General features: G+C 37.6%; 5 protein-coding genes across 7 annotated transcripts in view; 2 read left to right on the plus strand and 3 right to left on the minus strand.

Moving 5' to 3' along the window:
* LOC113752781 (ninja-family protein AFP3-like) overlaps positions 1 to 2,436 on the plus strand; it is an 11,079-nt gene extending 8,643 nt beyond the window's left edge. The window contains exons 2-3 of the mRNA XM_027296842.1: positions 5 to 324; positions 1,856 to 2,436. Coding sequence (XP_027152643.1) covers positions 5 to 324; positions 1,856 to 2,244 — 709 coding nt within the window. The 3' untranslated portion in view covers positions 2,245 to 2,436. The remainder of the gene's footprint in view (positions 1 to 4; positions 325 to 1,855) is intronic.
* A 522-nt stretch (positions 2,437 to 2,958) lies between these two features.
* Positions 2,959 to 6,946, minus strand: LOC113751719 (LRR receptor-like serine/threonine-protein kinase RPK2). Its single transcript, XM_027295830.1, has one exon. It carries the CDS (start codon positions 6,755 to 6,757, stop codon positions 3,377 to 3,379), a length of 3,381 nt encoding a protein of 1,126 aa, XP_027151631.1. The 5' UTR covers positions 6,758 to 6,946; the 3' UTR covers positions 2,959 to 3,376.
* Positions 6,947 to 11,316: 4,370 nt separating this feature from the next.
* On the minus strand, positions 11,317 to 14,215 carry LOC113754312. Its single transcript, XM_027298692.1, has 3 exons — positions 14,101 to 14,215; positions 12,270 to 13,340; positions 11,317 to 11,758 (listed from the first exon to the last, which is right to left on the minus strand). The coding sequence occupies exons 2-3, from the start codon at positions 13,274 to 13,276 to the stop codon at positions 11,602 to 11,604; spliced, it is 1,164 nt and encodes a 387-aa protein (XP_027154493.1). The 5' UTR covers positions 13,277 to 13,340; positions 14,101 to 14,215; the 3' UTR covers positions 11,317 to 11,601.
* Positions 14,216 to 15,489: 1,274 nt separating this feature from the next.
* On the plus strand, positions 15,490 to 16,783 carry LOC113751755 (protein CHLORORESPIRATORY REDUCTION 7, chloroplastic). 2 transcript variants are annotated; one of them, XM_027295873.1, is made up of 4 exons: positions 15,490 to 15,677; positions 15,936 to 15,971; positions 16,068 to 16,210; positions 16,361 to 16,783. In XM_027295873.1, exons 1-4 carry the CDS (start codon positions 15,623 to 15,625, stop codon positions 16,637 to 16,639), a joined length of 513 nt encoding a protein of 170 aa, XP_027151674.1. In that variant the 5' UTR covers positions 15,490 to 15,622; the 3' UTR covers positions 16,640 to 16,783. The 2 variants fall into 2 exon arrangements, with proteins under 2 accessions (XP_027151674.1, XP_027151675.1); XM_027295874.1 differs by lacking the exon at positions 15,936 to 15,971.
* A 43-nt stretch (positions 16,784 to 16,826) lies between these two features.
* LOC113751757 lies at positions 16,827 to 17,664 on the minus strand. 2 transcript variants are annotated; one of them, XM_027295876.1, is made up of 3 exons: positions 17,375 to 17,664; positions 17,178 to 17,283; positions 16,827 to 17,068 (listed from the first exon to the last, which is right to left on the minus strand). In XM_027295876.1, the coding sequence occupies exons 1-3, from the start codon at positions 17,560 to 17,562 to the stop codon at positions 17,024 to 17,026; spliced, it is 339 nt and encodes a 112-aa protein (XP_027151677.1). In that variant the 5' UTR covers positions 17,563 to 17,664; the 3' UTR covers positions 16,827 to 17,023. The 2 variants fall into 2 exon arrangements, with proteins under 2 accessions (XP_027151677.1, XP_027151676.1); XM_027295875.1 differs by having other exon boundaries at positions 16,827 to 17,071.
* Positions 17,665 to 21,272: the final 3,608 nt, after the last annotated feature.

The following is a 21,272-nucleotide window of genomic DNA, read 5'->3' on the forward strand; positions in this document are numbered from 1 at the left end:
CAAGGACTTGTTCTCTGCCAACGGAGACAGAGCAGGAGTGGAGGAAGCGGAAGGAGTTGCAGTCGTTGAGGAGGATGGAGGCTAAAAGGAGGAGGATGGATAAGATTAAGTTTATGAGGGTTGGGAGGGAGAAGGTTGAGTCGGAGGATTATTCTGGTGAAGAAAATGAGAGTAATGGTACTAATACCAATAATAGTTGCCAAGGTTTAGACAGCATTAATGGGAACGGGAATGGAAATATGATGCCATCATCCCAGGCATCAATTGGATCACAAGGCAGTGCTTTCTCTGAGATTTCTGAATTCCATAGTCAACCCATTCAAGGTATTTACTCTTTTAGGATTATTCTTTATCCGTTTTATTTTCTTACCTTTGTTGGTAACTTTTACATTTTTTCTCCTTAAAATTTGTTGTCACGGTTAATTTGGTGTACTTGAGCGTGTTTTGGTTGGTTGGGGGAGGGGAGGAGGGTTGGTTATGTTCTGAGTATACAAATGGAAAAATTGCTTCTTGCTTGATTTGATCCTAATGGTTTCTAAGATGTGAAATTGTGGAGTCTGTATTCAGGAATTGCGCTTAGCTAGCTTCCTTTAAGAGACAGATGCTTCTTCAAAATCTATTTTCGTATTGTTGTTGTAAGAGTTGGGCTAGGGTTCTTTTAAGCTCAGCTTTATTCGTGGGATATGTATTTCAATCAACTTGAGCACAATGAGTAATATGTATGGAGTTGCCTTGCCTCTCAAAGAAATTAGAAATCAGGTAGGTTAGTGGTATAGATATCTTTGCTTGGAAAGTTTAAGGAAAGTTTAAACCAAAGTTTGCAAAACTAAAATTTTGACCAAGTTTAGAGAATTAAGTGATTTAACCTTTTTGGATTTTGTTTACTCGCCATTCACTAAAAATATGAGTGCAAGATTTATGCGTAGTCAATTGGATTTGACATATGCTTCTCTGAAGTTTTTGTGGACATAGTTATGTTTCCTCTTTAAGCATGACGCGATGAATTGTCTTTCTATACTGGTTACTGCCATAGCTTATGAGCATAATTGAATAATTTGTCTTAGTTAAATGATATTTTGATAATTTTAACCGATTCAGAAACCCATTTTCCATTCTTTTGTGGCTTCGGTAGGTTCTATTTCTTGGTTAGCTTTTCTGGCCATGCACTTATTGCTAATGCTTACAAGTCTTTTGTCCATGCGTAAACTTTGTTGCTATATTTTGGCACCACGTTTAATACCCTTCTCGAGTTACCATATTGATGTTTGGACGAAGAGTTAATTATTTTCAAATAGTCTGCCCTTGTGGAGAATATCAAGCTCCTTTCATGGTAGGTAAGTTTTGATTAGAAAAGAAAAGCGACACTGGGTGGGCAGCTTGAAAAACTAATTCCCTGGGGTGTATTTGAATGGGATAAGAATGGAGCTTATCTTGGATAAACATTCCTGGTTATTATGAATTTGGGCGAGTATCCGTTGAAATTTTTACTGAATGCAAATTTAAAACTAAGCATCCAGAACAATTTGTTAAGGATGTTGTTTTAGCTGTAACAAAAGGACCGTTGTTTCGATCTTTATTGGAATAGCCATTTTAGTCAAATTATGCAACATTGCTGGGTTGGTTGGTACTCCGCGTTTGACCATTCTTAGCATTTTTCTGGCTGTGTATGTGATGTGTTCGCTCAAGCTTTTTTTATAGGATCATGTGATTCTCAGTTTTTCCACTTTGCCCTACGGGAAAAATTAGTTTGTCACTTAGTGATGAAGATTCCAATTGTTAACAAGTGCTCCTGAAGATGCATATTTGATCTGTAATTTTTTTCCCCCATCTTTTAACTGCATCTTAATTGCTGCAGCGAACGAAAAGAATGGCACAAAAAGCCCTTCCAGCGTGCATTCTCTTAAGGTTCACCATGAGCAAAAACCTCAAGTGCCTCCTGGATCAGTGGTTGGCAAGGCAGCAGTTGACAAGGGAGCAAAAGAAGCAAAGGAGATGCTCAAGAATGTAATGCTTGATATGCCTTGTGTCTCCACAACTGGAAATGGGCCAAATGGTAAAAAGATAGAAGGATTTTTGTATAGATATCAGAAAGGAGAGGAAGTAAAAATTGTGTGCGTTTGCCATGGAAGCTTCCTGTCTCCGGCCGAGTTTGTCAAGCATGCAGGCGGAACTGAAGTAGAGCACCCATTGAGGCATATAGTTGTTAACCCTTCACCACCCTTGATTGTAGCAAGGAAGCTGTAACATGAATCCCCTTAGCACTTGGTCATCGCTGCTTAGTTTTTCTTCATTTGCCCAATTTGATTTAATGACGTCCATCACCTATTGGTTAAATTTGTTTGTGTTAGGCTGACGCCTTGACTGCTGAGGGGTTCCATTGTTTCTTTTGTTACTTCTACTTTCAAATGAGGTCTTCTTCCTGGTTTCAAGAGCTGATCAGATTAGTCCCGTCCTTGTGGCTTACTATTAACCACTGGATCTCGAGTTTAGTGTCTCTCTTTATTCTCAAGTTATATGCTACTATTTCATTATGCGCCAATATGATGGTGTCCGTTAATTTAATATCTCTTTTAGCGGATTTCCATGTCCGGTATGGCTTCCGACAAAATTCTAGCAATTCTCGGGATGCATGGGCAAGGAGTACTGCTCCTTAAATGGGTTCTTTTTTAACTTAATCCATAACAGAGATATCAAGCGAAAGTGAATGGATGGTTGCGTCTGCAAACGGCCGCAAGGCAGAGAATCATAGAGAAGACTTCCCGGGGAAGAAACGGAAGAGATCTAAGTAATTGAAGGGGTACAACCGGACCCGGCGAGGCCACTGACCAAGCGTTAGGCAGAGATCACGGCGATGTCCCGAGCAAATAAATTAATGTGAGGGCTAGGGGAAACAGGCTTTGACCCAGTGAACAATACTAATAGCCCAAGCGGGTAATATTTCTTTCCCTGGAGGAGGGAGAAGGCAAAAGTCACACCTTTCGGGATTGCAACTTCTAAAATTTCAGGCACGGTACACAAGAATCAAATATCACGGCCAATTTTGAAGTGGCACGGGTTCTGCAGAATGATTCTCTTTGTGACTCTTATTTCACAGCAGCAAACAGAAATTGGATACATGTATACAACCTTAAGAAACGAATATCTGCATTCTTCTGCAGATCCATCAGTGAACCCCCTCTCTAATCAGGGACATTGATATGGAAAAATGGGGGCAGAAGCTATACTACAATTTACAAGCACCTAAACTTTAAAATCTGAATCTAGTGGCAGCCCGTGAAGACCCCCGAGTGCACTTCTGCAGTCAAAAGTGCAAGTCCGCGGGCTCACCCCCTCTATGCATCAAATGTGTCAATCAGCTGACTCCTCTGTACTGTAGCTAACAAGATGGCGGCTGGAGTTGCTTCAGCCGTCTCACGACTTGCTTCATAGTGGGTCTGGTTGATAGGGAATCCACTGTGCACACAACTGCCAAGTGTAGAACTTCAACCAAATCATCATGGGGACCTGCGTCCCACAATCCAGCTGTGAAGAACTCCTTGGCTCGGCCTTCCCTCAAGAGCATGCATGCCCAAGCTACTATGTTGAAACCATTTCCGTAAGGAGAAAATGAGGGATCGAGAGCTTTCTTATCTGAAATTAACTCAAGCAACACAACGCCATAACTGTAGACATCAGCCTTGTCAGAGACACGGCAAGTCATTGCATATTCTGGGGCAACATATCCAAAAGTTCCAGCCACACCTGTCGTGGCATGGGTCTCTGAAGTTCCCAACAGACGAGCCAATCCAAAATCAGACAAATATGCATTGTAGTCCTCATCCAACAAGATATTGCTAGGCTTCACATCGCGATGAAGAACACGTGGGACACACTGATCATGCAGGTAGGCAAGTGCACGGGCTATGTCCAGGGCAATCTTGTGCAGTACTCTCCAATCCACAGCCCTTGTAGATCTTTCCTGAATGAACTTTTCCAAATTTCCCCCAGGCAAATAGTTATATATAAGAAACATCTCTGTTTCACTGGCATGGTATCCTATCAAAGTCACAAGATTCGGATGACGGAGTCTGCCTAGAGTTTTGATTTCTGCATCAAATTGTTGAACCCCTTGAAAGCGTCCTACTGCTAGCCTTTTTATTGCCACTAGGACCCCCGGTGCAATCTCAGCCTTGTAGGTTGCTCCAAATCCTCCATTACCAATGCAATTACTAGCATTGAAGTTTGCTGTTGCGCGGACCACATTCTCAAATGTCAGCGGAACACCAATGTCCGTAAAGACTGTAACTTCCTTCCTGGTCGATCCCCCAACTCTAGACCTTGGATTATACTTTCTGGTGTAAAAGAAGAGGACAACAAGAGCAATGAGAACTGACACAATGGCTGCAGCAGAAGTTATGGATGCTATCTCAATTGAGTTGAAACCACTGTTCCCACCTTTCTGGGGTGGAGTAGGAGATGGAGTAGCGGCATAATTCTGTGGATCCCCAAATCTTCCCTGCTGATCTGCAGATGGGGTTGCTAAAGAATACATATGGCAAGATCCAAGATAAGGGTTTCCTAGGACACTGTTACATTTCATCAAGTTACCATTCTGGGGTAGTGGTCCAGACAGATTATTGAATGACACATTGAATACCGAAAGAGTAGCAACATTGGCCAACTCAGATGGAATCTGTCCCGTTAGATTGTTGTTGTTGAGGAGAAGAGTGGTTAAATTCCTCAAATTTGCAAGATCTTTAGGAATCTCACCACTGAGAGAATTTGACGACAGTTCAAACACTTCCAAGTACTGCAACTGCCCCAAACTTGTGGGAATGGTGCCAGTCAAATTATTTCCAGCCAATGAAAGAAACTTGAGATCCTTTAATTGGCCAAGACTGCTAGGAATTGGACCTTGAAAAAGGTTCCAGCTCAAGTCAAGAGCAACAACTGAAGCCAAATTCCCAAAACTGGAAGGAATTGTCCCAGTTATCTGATTTTCGGAGGCATCCAAAAGTTTCAAGGATCTGCATGTAGTACCAATATCAGCAGGAATTTGACCAAAAAATCCATTATTGCTGATATTCACAATCATACCAGTCAATTCTCCACATTTCTCAAACAAATTCCCAGGAAATGGCCCAGAAAGCTTGTTATTACTGGCAAAAAATGCATAGATAGTATTGCCCTCCAACCAATCAGGTGCAATAGGCATCGACTGCAAGGCTCCTGTAAAATTGTTACTCCCAAAGTTATGAAATACATACACACCGTCACCATCAACAAATGACTCAAAAGGAATTTCAGGTCGAGATTTTTCAGCAAAATATGACAAGTATGCAGATGATATATCACTGATATCTCTATCCGTGTTGGGGGGATGAGCACATTTGCTGTTGTAAAACCTGGGAATTGAGCCTGATAAAGAATTTCCACTGACATCAAACAGAGTCATGCAAGGAACTGGAAGTTTATCGACAAGTTGACCAGACAACCTGTTTGAGCTCAAGTCAAGAAAATGGAGCTTCTTGCAGTTGCTAAACCCGTCAGTAATTTCTCCAGTATAATAATTCTGAGCCAAGTTCACCATCTCCAAGCTGTCACAACTGCTCCAATTGCTTGGCAACTTTCCATAAAAAGTTGCCCTCGGCACCCACATCATCCTCAAGCTTGGGACGCTAGTAATTTCTGGTGGTATTTTGCCCTCGTAGAAATTAAATTCTTCACTAGAGACACCTGATCTCGAGATATTAGGAATAGGATCCCACGAGTTGGATAACACAAGAATGGACAACTTGGAGCAGTTGCCCAGCTCGGGAGGTAGTGCACCACTCAAGCTGTTCCTTGACAAATCCAAAATTTCAAGCTGCTGCAGTTGACCAAGATCTGCTGGAATAACCTCCTCCAACATATTTGAAAATAGGAGGAGTGAACGCAACGCCCTACAATTCCCCAAACCTCTAGGAATCCCTTCAGTCAATACATTACCAGCCAGCTCCAAATGCTCGAGATTTGCACAATTAAGTCCAATCTCATTAGGAATTGGCCCGCTGAGCTGATTAAACGACAGGTACAGGCCCCTCAGATCTTTAAGCCCAACAATAAACTCTGGAATGGTTCCATTCACTTGATTTCCAGCTAAGCTCAAGATTTGCAGAGCCAAACAGTTTGAGAACGAATCTGGGATCCCCCCTACGATCCCATTAAACCCCAAATTCAGAACCCTCAAGTTCCTCAAACCCTTAAACTGAAGTGGCAAAGACCCAGTTAATAAATTGCCCTCAAGATCAAGAACTTCCAGTTTATCCAGACCCCAAATTTCCTCAGGAATTTCACCACTCAATTCGTTGAATGGCAGTGACAAGACCCGAAGTTCGGACAGTTTGGACACGGCAAGTGGCAATTTACCAGAAATTTTAACATTAGTATTTGAGCAAGCCCTTCTAATTCCAGACCCATACAGTGGAAATTGAGAAATTCTAGCACAAGAAACCGAACCCGAATTACCTCCGCCTCCGCCGCCGCTGATATTTAAAGCCACCACGCGAGAAGCGGAGTCGCAGGCGACACCGAACCAGGAGCAGTGATCAGAAGCTTTGCTTGAATCCCAGCTCGAGAGCAGTCCAGAGGGGTCCATAACTGAGGCCTTGAACTCCAAGAGAGCTGATGCATCCGAATCCGAGCCAAAAATCGCATCTTTTTGAGGTAGAAAGCAGAGCCAGATGAGAATCAAAAGCTTCAAATGGTACCATTTTATGACAGAAGAACGACGACCCATTAGTGAAACCCCAAAAGGGTCCTGAAAGAAGCCCTAAACTCTTTTGTCTCTCTTCCCCAAGTTGACGTTGGAGCGAGAGAGAGGGTCTTGTCCGAGTTTGAAGAAAAACCCTAGCGTTCCAGCTCTAATTTTGGGTCACTTTTTGCTTCTTTGTTTTGGGTACAGAGTTAGGAGAGAGAGAGAGAGAGAGAGAGAGAAGGAAAGAAAAGAAAGAAAGAAAGAAAGCAAGAGAGAGAGGGAGAGAGAGAGAGACTCAAATATCAGCTCAGCTCAACTCAACAGTGGCTTGTTGTCGTTGTGCTCCTCTGATTGAGAAAACGCGTTGCTGTTTCCGTATCCCATTTTTTACTCTTCTTCTTTTTTATTTTTATTTTTAACTCTTCTACTAATTACATTTCTCTTTGTTTTTGGTGTTTCTCCCTATTTGGATTAATAATTTATTTTACCGGTACAATTACGGTACCACCCGCAAGTGCTACTCTACTCTACTCCTTGTAGTATTTCTCTCTCTCTCTCTCTCTCTCTCCTGATTTTGATTAATTTGTTTGGTTTTAGTATAAATTTAAGATGTTTTTTTTTAATCTTCTTCACTCTTTTTCTTTCTTGTGGGAGGGCTGGCTGCCTTTTTAGGAGGACGAGTGATGGTGGGGTCCAATAGCACAAAGACTTTTTGGGCGAACCAGTGGGGACCGTTGCCGGTCAATTAATGCATCAGCCCGTCAAGCGGTCAATTGTCCCCCGCCCACCACCTCCCACTACTACACTCCTTAGTCCTTCAGGACCGAAGGGGTCTATTAGGACTCAACTTCCTCATGCCAATTGGCTCGCCCATCGCCTCAACCAGTCCCAGACTGTCCCAGTTTAATTGAATAATAGACAGTATCAATCAAATACAGCTCCTCTCTTGAATAGTTAGAACTAGAAGGAACGGGAGTACTTCTACCTATCGAAGCGTATGCCTCGCTCGTGCCGCGTAGGTCACTATGGCCCCATCTAAATCCACTATTTTTTTTTTTGTCAGCAACGATACATTTGTATAATCTACTTTATCCTAATCTAGGGGGAGGGAGAGTCTATGGAGGCTGTGGTAGGAGGTTAGTAGGTATACAGACCCAACTAAATCAAGGGAATGCTATGGCACAATCCTAGGCTCCGTTTGGATTCCTTATTTTTGGGTCTGTTTTTTAAAACTGTTTTTCACATTCCAAATGTTACAGTAAATGTGTATTTCAAAAACAACTCCAAAAACATCATATCCAAACAATATATCAAAAACAACTCCAAATACATATTTAATATGTTTATTTCAATTTGTATATTTCAATTATGTATAGAATATATATATTATATTACATTAATTTAAATATATTTATTTATACATATTATAAATATTTTATTTTATATAAAATATATTTTTATATATTTATAATATATTTATACAAATATTATATATTATATAAATTATATATAATATAAATATGTAATTATACATTTATATAAATATTATATATTATATATTTAATATATACATAATATATATTATATATATTATACATTTATATAAATGTACATTTATACATAATATATATTTATGTATATTTATAATATACATTTATATTATGTATGATATATAATATAATATAATACATTTATATATTTATATTAATATACATAATATTAATTATACATTTATACATAATATTAATACATTAATACATTTATATTTATTATATTAATACATTTATACATAATATTAATATATATTTATAATATATTAATTTATACATTTATATAATATTCATTTATAATTCATACACATTTATAATAATATACATGTATACATTTATAAATATATTTATATTATGTATTATATATAATATAATACATTTATATATTTATTTATCAATATATAATTATATTTATTTATAAATATATATAAATGTATTATAAATGCATAAATGTATAAAAATATAAAAATTATAAATTATAAATTATAAAATACATTTATAATAATATACATTTATACATTTATAAATATATTTATAGTATGCATTATATATAATATAATACATTTATAATACATTTATATATTTTTATATAAATATATTTATTTATAAATATTTATAAATGCATAAATGTATGTAAATATAAAAATATAAAAATTATAATTTATACATTTATACATTTATAAATATATTTATATTATGTATTATATATAATATATAAATATATAAATATATTTATTTATAAATGTATTATAAATGTATAAATGTATATTGTTATAAAAATATAAAAATTATAAATTATAAAAATAATCGAAAATATGTTTTAAAAATACATCTAAAAATAATCCATAAAACATCTACAGTGTTTTCGAAAATATGTTTTTCATATAGTTTTTGAAAAACAACCCCAAAAACAAATAATCCAAACGGACTTGTATTTGAAAAACGAAATGCTACAGTGTTATTTTTTAAAAACAACCCCAAAAACAGCTAATCCAAACGGACCCATAAGCTGAACAAATTTTGAATTTTTTTTTTGTTGAAAATCTTGCTGACCAAACATACTCATTGAGTGTTGAAAAACATTTTAGGAATAATAATCAATAGTAATTCAATTGTAAGATTGAGTGTTAAAAAACTTTTTCGGAATAATAATATAGCAACTTTTAAGATAAAAAAAAGATGGTTTCGAAGATAAAATGATTGGAAAAAAAAATAATATTATGTTTATGATGTGTGTACATATTCTTGGGGGTACTCTTACTCCTGCAAGGAAATCGGTTGAGTCCAATGCATAGGTCTTCTAAGGATATGTTTGAATTAAAGATTATTTGAAAATTTTTTATTAAAAAACACATTAATATTTTGTTGTGATGTGATGCTTATGAAATAAAATAGTAGTTAAAATCATAATCCAAATTATAATTAAAAAACATGTTTACGATGCAAGTAAAATAATTTATGCAAAGAAAAAAAAAAGAGGCTATCCAAAGAGCTCTTGCCTCTTGCTGGTAAGAAAAAATAACATATGATGTTCATAGGGTAACTTGAGCCCTTGAGCTTAAAACATCCCCCATAATACTTTGGTGCCATCTGGCAAGAAGTTCGACAAAATTATGGGATATAGCTCAAGAGTATTATGGTATACCAATTCTCAAAATTCTCATCACTAGATTAATTGTGATCAAAGTAGGTTAATTGTAACTGACCTCTTATCACTAGATTAATTTTAATTAAATTAAAGTACTACCACCCATGAGGAAGAAAAGAGGCCACCATTGAACCTTAAAAGACGAAACCAGAGGAATTAATTATGGTCCATTCGTCTTTAAAACAAAGCAGGAGCCTACTAATTATTTAGCAGCCAGCTCCGCTTCTTGCCATATTTTTAAAGCTGGATGAGGTAATCTGTCACCACGACTTCATCTGTGCAGTTTTTTATTTTTTTTTTCCCCAACAATGATACATTGTATAACCTATTCTATCCTAATCTAGGGGGAGGGGAAGCCTAAGGAGGCTTGTGTTAGGGGCTAGTGAGTATACAGACCCAACTAAACCAAGGGATTTTTTTTTACTACAGGTGAGGTTTGAACCTCATCTACAATCCAAGGAGGGACTGGTGGCCAAGCTAAGCTCAGTGGTTTCATCTGTGCAGTTTATGATTAAATCTGACTTGAAAAAGAAAAGGCTGGAGCCATGTATGGAGGAGCAATAATATAAAAAGGTTTTCTGGTGATTTCTCAAAGTGGCAAATTAATGCCCCTAACTAACGTGGACAAAAATATTTCATTCTCTTATCCGAACATGCAATTAATACAAGTAATGAATGATAAATTTTTATTATTGTACATGGAAATCATGCACGAAGAATTAAGTAATAGTAGTAAAACCAAGAGCTCTTTGGTTGTTCCATCCATGTGAAGAAGGCTTCCCTGATGAATTTCTTAATTCACTTGATTGGACGCTGCAGAAGCTTTACAACGGCCCTGCAACTGCTCCTTGCATTTTCACTCTCATTTCTATCAAGGAAAAATCTTCCTTAATAGTCAAGTCACCTTGGTTTTTGAATTTTGGCATTGTGGTGGCCAAAAGTAGCTTCTGCTTTGTTCTCTTTTTTTATTTTTATTTTCTTCACACTTTGTTTTTCTTTTGATTATTGGAAGGAAAAAAAATGTAGGTACCGTTAAGGTTCCAGATTATATTCCTTTTGTCAAACGCTGTTACTCTGTCAGGCGGTCAATGAAAATAGAAAAAGAAAAATCCGTTGAATAAGACTGGGAAGGGAAGCTTCTGAACAAATCCCTTCTTTTCCATGTTTAGACTGCTTCTGGTTATGAAGAAGGAAAACTCTAAATTGCAAGACATTTGTTGACCTTAACATCTTTGACAATAATATCAACTACCTCATCCCCAGTTATGAAGAATATAAGAGACAGAACTGTTCCAAAAGTCCAATTACTAGTTAACATTCAATAAGTCAATGGCAGGCATCCTGTATATCATATAAATCAAAGATCACAAGGCATATTGAGTTCCAAGAACGGATAATCTAGATCCGTTGCCTATGCTTCTTATGTAGCAACTTCGATTAACCACTAGTATATACAAAGCAGACATGCCAAAAGGGTGAATTGTTACAAAATATCTGAAAGTTATGGAATCTGAAAATTGCTACAAAATACTATCTATGTAACAGCCTAATCATCAAGATTTCTAAGCAAAATAAAAGCAATCAGCGCTTCTCAGAAGAAAGGGACATCATCATATTTAGCAGGCCTCTATCATTCTGGTAGTAACTCGCAAACCTGGTAAAAAGAATGAATTACTGGAACTCGGATCTCAACAGCATCGTGGCGGCCAACAGGTGACGCAAGAAAACCAACTGGCTGAAGCTCCTTCAGGGGCTTGCTCAGGATCTTGAGGTAGTGGCTTTGTTGCCTCAGGTTTTTCAGGATTCACTTTCAAGGAACCACCTTTCCCACCATCACTTAGCAATCTGAAACAAATGGAAGAGAATGGATTGTGTCCTTTCAGATGTATGCTGCAGACTAACAGCATGTTCAAATTCCATATTTTTCAACAAAACTAGACCAACTATGCATGCAGGCATAGAAAAATTCCCAATTGAAGCACTGCCTGGGCATCAAATCACAGATTTTAAGAGGAGATTCTCGTTATAAATGTCATTTTTCCTTCCAAGATGAAATTGGCCCAAATGATGGTCTCACACACTCTACTTTCAAATAAATCAACCGGAACTCCACATTTCTGAACTCTAGTACCTGTTTATTGGTGCATCAATGCGTCTGAAATGTGGTATGGAACACAACTTTCAGGTAGTTATAGTGAAAAACAAGGCGACAATTAAGTTTGAAAGCTAAAAGAACTGCGTCTGGGCTCGATTGTTCATCCATGCCGTTGTAGGATGTAATCATAAAATGTTTCCAGAAGCATAGCTCGAGTAGTTTATGACAAATAACCAGACAGAGAAGGAAAAGGGAGCTTACACTGGGAAAGCAAAAGAGTCGCTGCTTTTTGCACTCTCATTGGAAACACGAGGGCCCCTAACAGGAGTACTAGTCGCCTCAGCATGAGGCACTCCTCGGCCATCAGATAAATTGGAGGAAGTGGACAAACGAACTCCCTCAGCATCAGGAGCTAGCTTTTTCACTGGTACAATTATTGGCGTTTCGTGCAAGTCATCCTCTAATCCCTCCCTGACATATACGTTCTTACTACGTTTCTCTGCTACTTCGGCAACAGGTGGAAGGTTAGAGGTGAAACTATTCAACTCTTTGGACTTGGCTTCAGAAGTACTAGTCTGTGTCAAAGGAGAACTGGCCCCTTCCTCAGGCTTGGTAAAGTCTAGACCTTGCAAAAAGATGCTATCTTTAGAGAAGCTGTTATTCCCCATATGAATGCTGAACAATGACTCGTTTGAAGCAACGCTCCAGTCCATGGGTGTTGCTGGTTTAGCAGAGAAAATAGAAGAGGGAATCCGATTCGGGTCATAACCTCGCCCCATTGCTTGAATTGGAGGGGATTTCATTTGTGATGAGTTAAACATTGCCCACTCAGGGGTTTGGGGTAAGACATCTGTTGAAGATAAGTTCCCGCTTCTACCACGTGGAGATGCACTTACCATGCTCCATTGAGGGGTCTGAGTAGAAACATCTGGTGATGATATGCATCCTGATCTGGGTGATTGAGGTCCATCTTTCTCACTTTTATTGAATGAATCATCAGAAGCTGATGAAGAAGATGAAGAATTAGACAGACGTGAACTAATGCCCTCTATGTTTTTTCCACAATCATCATGCTTTGGCTCAGGATGTTGCTTTAAGCCTGAAATGCTGTCTTCTGTAGCTGTTTTTGTGTCATCATGCTGAGCCACAGGATGAACCTTCTTTACATCTGAAAAGGTAGCTTCTGTAGTTTGTTCACCAGAATTCTGCTTGAGCTGTGTATTCAGCTCTACATGCTTGTTAACTCCACCTTCATGCTTGGTTTCCATTGTTTGTCTGGTAAACCAAGTCTGCACTGACTTGGACAACCTCAAGCAATGTACTGACAAGATGCTGCACAAATGCAGTTTAGAGATTGTGAATAATTGCCTCGCTTATGTTGAAAAATTATAATGGAGAATCAAATTATAAATTCAAGAACTTCTATCGGTGCAGAAATATCATCATCATTCAATGAATGCATGGTTTTAAGTAAATCATTAAAAGTTTTATGACTAGCCTGGCCATACAACAAAGAATCTCCCACCACTGAAATTCGGTGGGGAAAGAAAATTTATCCCGAATTATATATTTTGTATCGGCCTTCTCTAAAAGAAGAAAAGGAAGAAAAGGAATTGGCACAAAATAAACAACCAAGAAAAAGTTGATCAATAGCAGAATATAGCACTAAACTTTCAACTCTATCAAAAATTCATATTATGATAACATCCGAAACATATCATATGGAACATTGTCCTAAAAGAGCTGTCAATACCGCGATTGAAGCTCGGCTTTATTTGAGTGAAAACAGCCATATCCCAAATCCCTAACTTTCTAATAGCTGCAATTAATTTGGACAACAAGCGTGCATACAATTTTCACGGGCTGAATTAGACATGATGAAAATCATAAACCCTGATCATGATCCACATCGTTCTCTTATCCCTTTGGATTTTTTTTTTTGGGGGGCTAAATCAGCAGTCGTCTAGAATTCAGTTCATACAAATTATAGCAACATCCTGAATATTGGAGGTTAATTCTTCAAGGCTCGAAAAACTCAAGAGAACCGGCATCATATCATCTAAGGAAAGAAGCAACGTAACATTCAGCATACCTAAATCCTAATGCAAAACCGTTGATGACCAATTGAACTCGAAGATGATGATCAGATTCTTCCCTTTTCGTCTTGTAAAACGCTCTCCACGTCCCACAAGACTAAAAGAGGGATTGAAGAAAAATGAAAGGCAAAACCGAAAAGAAAAAAAATTTATGAAATGTGAATCAAGAAATAGTTCAATTACGTATCGACAACACAAGAAGCCAGAGGACAAGGGATTGAGAGTTGGCTTAGGGTTTATTCTTTCTTCAAAGAATCAAAATACAATTTCCTACCAAAGGAGGGCTATCCGACCATTTCGGTTAATGCATTTATGACTTCCTTCGCTGGCCGCCTCTGTGACGGGGGAATGTTTGTTAGTTATTTAGAGACAGCTCATTACATTGCAATGCTGAAAACTTTGGTTAACGTACTTTTAATTGTTTAATTTTTTTTCCCATTCGATCTCTTTAGTCGGTCAATGTATAAAATCTACCATGCATGTAAGAAGAAAGCGAGCTTTAGTGCTTTTTCTCCGTACGTACCACGTGACTTCCTAATAAATTGACATGTATCTTGCTAATATTTCTTGCACGTGACTTTCTAATAACGTGACAAGTAGCTTGCTAATATTTTTTTCTTGTACATTGCTATTCTTGCCATTATACATTGTTTTTTTTCTTTTGCCTTTTGTTCATGCCAAATCAAACAAGTCTGGTTCTCATGTTTATGGGTGTTCACTGGTCGCTAATTAGGAATTCGATAAAAAAAAAATGATAATTTGAACATTGATTTTTTAAGACCAATATCCGATTACAGTCCAAACCTTAGTTTGATATATTGGATCGGAGAACCCGTAATTTGGTAATATTTGAAATCCGAAATATTTATAGTAAATTAAAATATTTTAATATTCTCTAAAAAAATTATTGTAACAAAATAATATCATATATGTTTTTCCAATAAAATTCAATCAACTCAAACAAACATGATATGCAAAAAAAAAAGGGTTCATAACCCTATGTCCTAACTCATAATCTCAATTTTCAAGCAACATTGAAATATATAAGAACTTTAAATTTAATTGTTAAGCTAAACTCCAATGTATCAACTTCCATTAAAATTTTACTTCCAAATATAGCTATAATTAAGTTAACTAATTAGTAATTGTTAATTAGTATTTAGTGATAGAATTATGATTTACACTTATATTTAGTAATATGCACAAGTGGGTATATATTCTACTTTGGCTCCTTCTACTATTGATTTTATGGCAAAGAATGGTTTTCACTTGGATATTTTCGAAATTCTAAGTGGGCATACGACATGCTTAGCACAGCCTGCAGTCTGCTAGTTTATTTAACTGAAAAAAAAAGAAAGAGGAGGCTATTCTTGAAAAAAATGAAGAACTGCAAGGGCATTATGACACGAGATATTCAGAGGCTGAAAGCATCCCGGTAGTCTATCTTTCTTCCGAGATTGTCTGCATGTCAGATTTTTCAAGACCCTAAAGTCGCGGCGGTGGTAGCAGGAGTATAGGATGGAGTTCGCTCTTCAAAGACACCTATTCAGCAATACGACTCAGCGTGTAATTGGTAAGCAAGCTCTATCCACTTTTTATCAGCACCAACTGATGATAATAGCTCTGTCCCTTATCCATAAAACACACTACTGCTTTTCCCACTTCTATTTCTTGCTTGTATGATGATGTGAGGATTTTAATTTAATCTTAAAAGAGTTCACGTATAAACATTTAAGAAACAAAAAGGGGGTTCTAATCTTTAATCTGTATTCTTACTGAAAATGTTCTCTGCTGCTGCTTGAAGCTGTCTAATTGATAGAACTGATTGTAGAAAACGCAGAAGAAAGTTGCAGACTAGGAGCAGCAAGTATTCTTCCAGTAACGAATGAATCTGTCAATGTTTTTTTTTTTTTTTAAAATAAATAAATGGTTCTGAGAGCTTTACCTATCCGTGACTTCATAGGGAAAAAGGCGTTGCAACAACATAATCAACTAATATTATATCCTCCGGCAAGCTTAGGACATGTTTCTCTTCAGGCGATGTATAGCACTTCAATTTTCCATGGAGTTCCCTCAAGGAACAAGCAACTGAGGAATGCGCCTAAGGTCTCATTTTGTTTCCATTCTGATCATTGGCCATGATTTTTTTTTTCTTTAAATTTCAGAGTATATGACGTATGTTCTTTAGTTCACATATAGATTGGCCCGGAATTCTCTTCCTAAATTCGTTAATTTTTTCCATTAAAAAATTTGAAGCATCTGACTTGTGCTATGAGGAGGAGGAGAGCGAACATTCCAACTGAAACTTACGTTTTAATGGAACCAGGAGAGGATGAGGAGTTTGTTTCAGAGGAAGAATTGAGGAGCAGGCTGAAGGGGTGGCTGGAGAATTGGCCAGGCAAGTCCCTACCACCTGACCTTGCCAGATTTGAAACTACTGATGATGCTGTCCAGTTCCTGGTAAAATCTGTTTGTGAACTCGAAATTGATGGAGATGTGGGTTCAATTCAATGGTACGAGGTCCGGTTGGAGTAAGCAGCAGCCTTCCTGAAATCCTAATTTCATATAGCTTTCCTAGTGTCTCTAGGATATCCGACATTATCAAGGTTTTCTTGGGTCATTATCGAACTTTGCAGTTACATATTTTTAACTAAGCTCCAAAATCGACATATTTGAATCGTTCGAAGCCCTTTATCTCATCCACAAATATGAATATGAATGGTACGGAGAAGGTGAACCCTTTGCATTATATTCGACAAAAGTACACGACATACAGACCACTTTTCTAATAGATCAAAAAATTTTGAAACAAAAGGGAGGCAAAGAAATGGAGAACCCCATTAGGTGGTCTCTGTTTTGCTGATTATCAGACCGAAAGGTGAAAGAATTCTTCAACTGCTGCTCCACTGACCCAAAATTTCATATCCCGAAAAGTCTGACTTCCTGACGCTGTAAACCTTGAAGCTGCTAATGTACAAAACAATCAATAAAACTGAAAGGAAAGGAAACAAAGAAAGATCCAAACCAAAAAGAAGAAGAAGATTGCTGGGTGTTGGGGCTAAAAAAAGCGTACATGGGGTTGATTGTTGGAGGGAGGTAAGAGGGCGCCGGGCTTTCTACTTCTGGCAAGAAGTCCTCTCGACACCGGAGACATCATAAGATCGGTTGGACTAGTATACCTACAAGAAATGAAGAACCGCTTACAAAGCTGAAACCAAAAAAAAAAAAAAAAGGCAGAAAATGAAAGGCAAAGAAGACAGAATTACAAACCTCTCAGGATATTTGAAAGCCTTGGGAACCTTAAGACGACTAGGAGTCACAGATTTGCAGGGAGCAGCCGCAGTATTTTGCGAAACTGGGCTTTTAATAGGTTTCTGCAGATTGTGAGGAGGAGGACTCGTGGCGTCCAAAGTGTTAGACTCCATCTGATTAAGGGCGGTTCCCAGCACATACTCCATTGGGGTATGGAATTAGTGTAATGGGAATTTGGTATCTGTTGTTGGTCCAACTCCAACAAGAGAATATCAATCACTTTACCAGCAGCGTGGATATAGGGAGAGAAACAGCAGTAGTAGGGTATTGAGAGAATAATTTGGAAAGGTTTCGAGTCAGATATATATGAGTTGAGATGAGAAACAGGGATGACCGTTTTGTTTTGTGGGGATGGAGTAAGCATTTTCAAGTTTCAACGGTCGAAATTTGGCAGACGAGACGACAGAAAATTTGGTAATCTAATCCTCTTTCCATCCGCCTTTCTTGACACTATTTTTTTCTTTTAACAATTTGTTTTCTGTACGACTGTTAATTAATTAATAACAGTACGACTTAAATAATGCGAAACTGGGCCGTCTCGTTGGAGATTTACCTCACCTCCTCGCAAAAGATTGGCCCAACCCATTGCGAAAGATTGGCCCATTCCATTGCCTTGCTAGCTGTGTACGGCAAATGGTGAATGATAATTAAGATTTAAGAGGGTACCCAAGTTAGTAAACCAAATACCAAAGCAAATAATTCACCCTTTTTTTTTTGGAAAAAAAAAAAGAAGAGAAAGAATGCTAGGACTGTGGGTTCCATCTACTTTCTATCAATTACCTCATTACGTTTCCCATTAGAGTGAAAAAATATATATATTAAATCTGCTAAATTCAAAGTTATTAAATAAAGGAAAAATTGATGGTAGAGACTACAGCTGAAATTAGCTTAGATTGATGAAATTTACCTTTTCCCTATTTTAACATACAAGTTCAATCTTTCTGTCTCTCCCGAGGAGATAAAATGACTATGAAAATTAAAAAAAATTTTTTTATTGAATTCGTCTCTAAGTTAGCTACGTTGCAGCAGAATGATTAGTCAAAAGAAGATAAAAACGTTCTGACTGTATTACGATAGGTTCCTTGGACCTTCACACATCTTAGGTACATAAAGGGGAGATTGAAGCGAGAAGGAACGCCAACCTCGATTTAGTTTGAGTAGGCATTGGCGTGAATTTGAGAGTAGCAATCAACCTGGGGAAGTGAACCCGCGACTTGCTTTGACCGGACTTCCATGTATTCATAAGTATTAGGGCGAAACGTCTATGGGGTACCCAAAACATGACATCCTAGTCCTGAACCGGCCATCGTGTGATTTTGACAGGAAAACCTCATTTCGACCGTGAATGACCACCGAAATGATCACCACCACCCCCACCAAAACATTAAAACTTGATGTGATGGGAGGTCAAGATTCAAACCTTGTCTCCCATCAAATGTCACATTAAGTGGCTCTGATGGTGGTGATTCAGTCCCTTTCGAATTATTCTTGGATCTCTTCAAATTCTCTTTCTCCTTCTAACATAGGATTGGATATAATAGATTATACAACAGTTATCGTTTCGAAAAAATAAAAAATCACCGAAATGATACCCAAAAAAAAAAAAAAAGACTACTGAAACGATACTGACGTGCTGTAGATTTGACAAAAAAAAAAGAAAGATACTAATGACTTAGTTGTCCTATTAGTTATGTTGATCAAGGACCTCGTGGTCTTGTGTCGGATTAAGGCAAAATGAAATGATCGTAACTACTTATTTCTGAGCTATAAAACAAATCTGTTCTAACCCTCAAGACCTCCCTGAAGCGAGTCAAACTGGCGAGGATTGAAGGGACTACTGGTAAACGGCGCTTGTTTCGTAGTAGTATTACATAATTGGGTCAACAAGGGCAGGTGTAGCAAACCCACAAGTTCCGGGTGCGGCATATTTGAGGGTCACATTACATTATTGTACGCTAATATAATTAAATGTATTACTAAGGTTTTGTTTTGCACAAATCTTAAGTACATCAACAATAATATGTCCTCAGCTTAGTTGAGCACTGTGTTAGCGAACGATCTATAATAATCTCTACAAACGGCTTATGATATCGAAAGTAATAATAATGTTGAAATCCAACCTACCCAAACTTTTTATTAAAGAAAGAAAGAAAAAAAAAAGAGAGTCCAGTTTGGTCCAGGAGCATCCAGAGAGGATAGAGGGGCAGCTTTTGTCCACACTATATATATATAGTATACAACTACTTCAGCATAGCAGTAGGAATTTGTGACGCCACTCTCATATCATCTTATTATCCCAATTGGGGTTTCTGTTTCTGACCCTTGTCTTGTGCATTGCCACAATATATATATATATACAGTTAAAGAGTTATGTGCATCAGAGAAAGGAGATCTTTTTGAGTTGAGTAAACGTAAGATGCAAGATTATTAATAATATCAAAGGAGAGACTAGGAGGGCGAGAGAGAGAGAGAGAGACGGAATGAAACAGCGAACCTAGCTCATGCCCTCTGCCCTCCAAGTTATATAGTAGTAGTAGTAGTATTATTTTGTTTCAAATAAAGTAGAGCAGAGTAGGTCTCTGAATCACGGGTGTTCCTATTCTCTATCGGTGGCAGGTTTCTTCGTGATTCTATCGGGCGCTTGTGCTGTTCTACGCAAAGATTGGCTTAGCTTCTTTTCTTGCATCATGACTTGTGAATGAATCAAGAACTAGCTAGCTAGTAGTATAAACAGTATCGACTTTTAATGAGTTGTCAAGTAGTCTGGATTCAAACTTTTCACGTTGAGCTGTGCTTAGTATATTCTCCCTTTTGATGAAGATGGAAGAATTTATCACTCAGTAGTGGTAATCGATTTCTAACCCTTCAAAGTGGCTTTTAATTTCCAAAGAAAAAGGTCAAGTAGCGTCAGGGATGAGTATCAGTTTTTGATGATTGTATGTAAATGTAATAGTCCACAGTGAAGAAAAGAAAGTTGCTATACACAGTGCAAAATGCCGTAATACTACAACACATCTGTCTGCACCTCTACCACCTGCTACGAACCCTGTAGTGGAATTAGGCTCACATCATCACTTTGAGCGTCTGGCAAATGCTGGTTGGTGCAAAAACTGCAAACGAAGATGTCATCAAATCGATTGTCCCGTTTCTGCTATTTATAGGTGGATTTTAGATTTGCTTTTTTTCTTTCTTTCTTTTCTTCTTCCCCCCACCCTTTTTTTCCTTAAAAGAAATGCATGGCGGAAAGGTGGATTTTATAAATGATGTAACATTCGTTGCTTAGCCTGCTGCATGCGCTGGAAACCGTGGCAGTCTTTTTTTTTTTTTTTTGGCTGCATATCAAAGAAATTAGAGTTAACTTACCAGTAACTCACAAGCCTACGACATATGTATAGAACAAAAGACTTTTGTGTTTATTGTGTGGGTCTAAGACCAAAAGAATATAAGTATATATTTATATTGAAAGGCGGGTTTTGTTCATTATGTTATGTTGGAGAGAAACTATTTTCGTGCGGAGGAGTAGAAGCTGTCCTTAATTTCTGGAAACGGCAATTCAGCCATTAAGGTGATTATTATGGGCATTTACCTGCAGTTGATTATGATTGTATAACCGGGCCACCATCAATGCATTAAGGCTTGATTACCTCCTATTAATTTATCACAATTAAATGTGATCTTGCTTAAAAAATCCAGACGGATGCACTGTAAATCCATCCAGGTGGTTTGCAATCATAGATGTGATTTCAGAGTGTAATTATTGGTGGAATGTGAGACGTTGCCGAAATTGAATGTTGATAACTACATTGCGTGGCACGATTGGGTCTATTAATAGAGCAGAAGCCCGAATCTCAAAATC

Source organism: Coffea eugenioides, chromosome 11 (genome assembly GCF_003713205.1).
Source record: "Coffea eugenioides isolate CCC68of chromosome 11, Ceug_1.0, whole genome shotgun sequence".
NCBI classification, from domain to species: domain Eukaryota; kingdom Viridiplantae; phylum Streptophyta; class Magnoliopsida; order Gentianales; family Rubiaceae; genus Coffea; species Coffea eugenioides.